Source organism: Sinocyclocheilus anshuiensis, unplaced genomic scaffold, assembly GCF_001515605.1.
Source record: "Sinocyclocheilus anshuiensis isolate Anshui unplaced genomic scaffold, SAMN03320099.WGS_v1.1 scaffold527, whole genome shotgun sequence".
NCBI lineage: Eukaryota > Metazoa > Chordata > Actinopteri > Cypriniformes > Cyprinidae > Sinocyclocheilus > Sinocyclocheilus anshuiensis.
The window spans coordinates 1390371-1395526 of record NW_015548227.1 but is presented as its reverse complement, the minus strand read 5'-3'; the positions used below and the strand labels follow the sequence as shown (position 1 = coordinate 1395526).

Sequence of the window (5156 nt, the reverse complement as noted above, 5' to 3'; positions counted from 1 at the left end):
CATTTCTGGGTGAACTATCCCTTTAAGACCAGATGTAAAAAGGCAAGACGATGTCAAGGAAATTCACTCCATGTGGTAGATTAACTTGACCCTTCTCGAAGAAGAAACTTAAGCACAGTCCCATTAATGACAGAGTTGAAGCCTTCAATGACGTATCGGTAAAATGATGTCCAGATAGCTTCATTTCGACAGGAAGCGATCAGCTGCCAGTTTTTGTGAACAGTAACACCTGTCCTCAGCGATTTAGCTTATCAACCGTGACACGGCACTAAGTAGAAAAATTGCATTTATCTAATGCAAAGCACAATACGACAACATAAAGGAAACAATTCTCTTTGTGTGATTACTGATCAAAGAGAAAATTGTTTCTAGCTTATATGTTTTACAGTACATAAGTTCATCCATACATGTAGTGATGTTATCCACGGCCCCGTACACAGGCGGGACCCCTGGTTTGGCATATGCTCTCAATAGACTGAGAGAGATGAGGCATGAGAAAAAAAAAATGTGGAAAGCAACTTGATGCATAAATACCCTTCAGCTGGCGCAGGGATGTGATTGGGCCAAGAACATTCCAGATATTTCAACGCGATTGGGTTTGCGCGAAATTTCGAAAAAATACGTAAAAACTTAAATATATTTTAAAACACTGTGACATGTCACAAATAACTGCATCAGACCTAATTTTGTATTACATAATAATTCATTTTAAAAGAGCTGTACTCCAGCAGAGTACTTTAATAAGGTGAATCTCACGAAGAAATGTCAAATGAAAAATTGAATTAAATAAAATGACTTTTTTCATATTGTGACATTATTTTCATAACAATTAAGTGCATTGGTCCACCCCAATTTCTCTGCAAAAAAATCTCATTCTCATGACTGTAATATAGTTATCATTTTTCCTTCGTTTCGATAATAAAGAATCTGTATAAATTAATTTTAACAACTAATACTACCATAATGTACACTAACAATAGTACTATATAATTTAAATATATATTTTGTTGAGCAATATGGTTTTTAATTATTTTTTACAATAGGATCATGAGATGTTTTTGCATTACAATGATGAAAATTAGCTGCTTTTTGCATGTTTTATATGGTTACTGACATTTTTGAGTTTTAAATATACTCAACTGTCATAAAAATGATTCTTTATGCAACATAAAAGTAAAACATTATTTTTTTACTTAATATTTTTGGGACTAAATATTGCATTTCCATAACATTTTTCTTGAGATTCACCCTGACAGAGGCCATGCTTGATAATCACAGCCTAAATCATAGTGCATATCGTCTTAATTTAAGGGAAATTCTGCTTCCATCTGGCTTCGCTGATCAAAATACTGTATTCCTTTTATATTTTCACCTGGTTAGATCTTGAACACAATATTCACAAACTGTACAAGAAATACATTTCTTCAAATTATACTCTGTATTGCCCTTTAGATCGGCAGACTTCCTGCAGCCTCGGTTTAAAGGCAATAAATACAGATCTCGAAATCTGTTGCAGCTCAACCTGTAGCTTGACACCAGCGAAGGACGAAACGTGATGAAATCGACTGTGAGCTTTACTTCAGCCCACCAAAAAGCCAGAAATCTGCTTTGAGCTTAACAATCACATCCCTGAGTTTCAAGTTAGCTGACTGTAGCACCAAGATAAACAAACATCTGGATAAACGATAAAAAAGTGAGGGAGGAAACAGAGACAAAAATGAAGGCGGAGGGTTACAGGCTGTGAGCCTGTATAGGTATCATAGCTTCCCCTCTCAGACTCCAGGAATCACACTCCAGGTTTATCCGGGGATCAGACGTTTGCCCTGACCAGTCTGCCGGCACGAGGACCCCGGTGCACCTTAGTGTGTTTGGACAGGTGGTCGCTCCTGGCGAACTTTTTGTCGCACATTGTGCACTCATAAGGCTTGACTCCCGAATGAGACCGCCGATGGCGGGACAGCTCATCAGAGCGAGAGAACCTTTAATGCACAAAACACAGCAGGACATACACATCAGCTCATGACTCTGGAAAAATAAAATCATTACATCAAGGCCTCATTACAGGTTTTGATGTTAATCAGCTCACAACCTATTTACAAGGTTCCCACACTAGTTGACCAATGGATTTCTATGACTTGCTCATGAGTTTTCATCATTTATTACTAGATAAAACATTTTTAAAAATCATTTTATTGAAATTGCTCTCACCAAGAGATATTTCTAGACAATCAAATATTTTGAGCATTGCTACAAAAATTTAATATATACACATTAATTGCAATGGCATTTCATTCCTTTTAAATTTCCACTCATTTCCAAGTTTTGCACGAAATGCACTACCATTCAAAAGATTGGGACCAACTTTTTTTTTATACTTTTATTTATACTTCAATTCAGCAAGGACACACTACATTGATCAAAAGTAACAGTAAAGACATTTTTAATGTCACAAAAGCGTTCTAATTCATATAAATGTAGTCTTTTGAACTTTCAAATACTCAAGGAATCCGGAAAAAAGGATCGTGGTTTCTACAAAAATATTAAGCAGCACAACTGTTTTTAACACTCATAATAATAAGAAATCAGCATATTAGAATGATTTCTGAAGGATCATGTGACTCTGAAGACTGGAGTAATGATACTGAAAATTCAGCTTTGCTTCACAGGATGACATTTTAATGGAAACAGTTATTTTAAATTGTAATAATATTCCACAATATTACTGTTTTTACCATGATCAAATAAATGCAGCCTTGGTAAGCATAAGAGACATCTTTCAAAAATATCAAAAAAATCGTGTTCAATCCAATGTTACCAGGCATTAGCAATGGCTTGTTCAGCCTAGATGACATCAGCCAAAGAGAAAAGCTGTTTCAGAGATGGAGCAGGTTTTTATAAAAGATTATGAAGACATATTTTGTGCACCAAAGACCAAAACAGTATATAATGAAACTATTATCTTGTGTAGAGCTGCTTTATAGTTGAACTATAATAACTAATGAACTTTGCAACATTCACATTGTTACTGAACTAATTCGAATCATCATTGAACTAAACTGAGCTGAATAATGACACTATTGTCTTTTTAGAGCTGCTAAAATTTTATTAATTTCATAACTGAAATACTTCAATATGCTGTTGTTTATTACGGTGAAACTGCTTTGAAACAATCTGTATTGTATAAAACACTATAGAAATAAATGTGACTTGATTATTAAGAAACAGAATCAATTTGAATGTGGTTATTACTGAACAAACCTCACTTTCAAGTTGATTATTTTCTAGTTTCAACACTCACCTCCACCCACAGTCTGGCCAGCTGCACAGGTAGGGTTTCTCTCCCGTGTGTCTGCGGAAATGAGCCTTCAGGTGGCTGCTCTTGGTGTACATCTTCTCACACCCTGGGTGAGAGCATTTATGTACCCGCAAGGTTTCCGTGGAGGACCTGGATGGACGTGGTGTGATGGCTTTGACCAGGCCTGTGCCCGCTATTCCGACCGCCCTGATGGCAATAGGCAGGGGAGCGATCTTCACATACTTTTGGTCTTGGTTGATGGCCTCGCCCACGATGGGGAGGAAAGTTGCTGAGGGCACCTGTGATGAAAGGAGGGTAATGTTCTGTGCCCCTTGGACACCGAGCACCAGGTGGGCCACCCGAAGCCCGTTGGCCACACCCGATTGGGTGTCTGGCTGTGGGAGGGCGTGGCTTAGCTGGAGAGGTTGTAATTGAAGCACAAATGGAGCACCAATGAGCACCGGCGCAGCACTAGCTGTGGTGTTAACACTGTTAGCGGCAGGAGGCGTTGTCGTCGGGCTGGATTTCGGCTCTACGTCAACGGGGGAAGACGGCTGTATGGGAGGCTCAACCTCCTTTGACTTTTCCTCTGGACTCGGAGGAGCATCACTCAAAAGCTCCATCTTCTCCATCAAGAACTCCTCAATATCCTCCAGGGTTGGTGAGAAGGTGCTGGAGAGCTCGGGTATAAAATCAGGCAGCTTGGGTGGCTGAGTCAACATCTCCTCCGTGGAGTCGAAAAAGATCTGCAGTGGCCCATCGTCCTCGTCTTCCTCCCCAGGGCTGTAGCTGAGTTGAGCTCCATAATCTCCGGGTTCGGGACTGGAACATGAGATGGAGCTGCCCCTCTCGCTGCTTTCACTGCCTGCCACTTCCACAAAGGGCAAGGTGGCCAAGGCATGGTCCACAAATGATTCATTAGCAGTGGCCACCGCTTTGTCACTTATGGAGACCATTTGTTGGTGTGCAGATCAGAGGAAGGCTGAAGGTATTGCCACGATTTGTAAACACTGCGACAAAAAAAGAAGTTAGAAATTGAATAACGAGGATAAGTAGCGATGTGCAGTGGCATGATAAAGTATTTGGACACTTTAGACACAACAAATAAGTGAATACATTGCAGTCCTCTACTGCTACCTACAGTTATGTTCCTAACCCTTTATTTTGTTTATGTGTTTAATTATTTATGTATCTATTAATATTGTCACAGAAAAACAAAACAAAATCAAGTTTGATTCATAAATTTATTTTCAAAGATGGCAAAATTATTAATAAATTAGTCAAAAAATCATATAATTGTTGAAAACACTGCAACCGGGTGAATTTTGACAGCCTATGTATATATATATATATATATATATATATATATATATAAAACAAGAACTGAATGGAAAGGAAAAAGAAAGAAAAACATGGAAAAATAAGAGAACTGAGTGAATGATGGAGCAATTGTGGGTAAATCTGTCTGTTCTGACCTGTTTTTATACAGTCTATGGTTCACTATGAAAAAATGGAGCCAGCTGCTACAGAGACACTAGGTGGCAGTAGTTAATAAAGAACTGACCGATGCCACCCATCCCAAGTCAAGAACTGTCCGGCTATGATTAAAATTGTATTATGCCATTCCTAAAATAGCCAGACCTCAATTATAAAGTTCATTCTAAGTTTATTAGATTTTATTTTAACTAATTTAGTTGCAAATATCTTTTATCTTTTAGATAGCAACATTATATCTTAGAACCAAACATAAAAAGTACCTAAACATACAGTACAACGAACTCTTTGAAACGAAATGAAAAGCAACGAATAAATCTATTTGTCTGCAATCTCAAAGATGTATTAAATGACATAAACTATTATG

The 5156-nt window shown here is 38.0% G+C and overlaps 1 protein-coding gene across 1 annotated transcript; it reads right to left on the bottom strand.

The window, feature by feature from the left end:
• Nucleotides 1-1171: 1171 nt before the first annotated feature.
• LOC107654420 (Krueppel-like factor 15) lies at nt 1172-4301 on the bottom strand. The gene is made up of 2 exons (XM_016441465.1): nt 3299-4301; nt 1172-1979 (listed from the first exon to the last, which is right to left on the bottom strand). The coding sequence occupies exons 1-2, from the start codon at nt 4249-4251 to the stop codon at nt 1811-1813; spliced, it is 1122 nt and encodes a 373-aa protein (XP_016296951.1). The 5' UTR covers nt 4252-4301; the 3' UTR covers nt 1172-1810.
• Nucleotides 4302-5156: the final 855 nt, after the last annotated feature.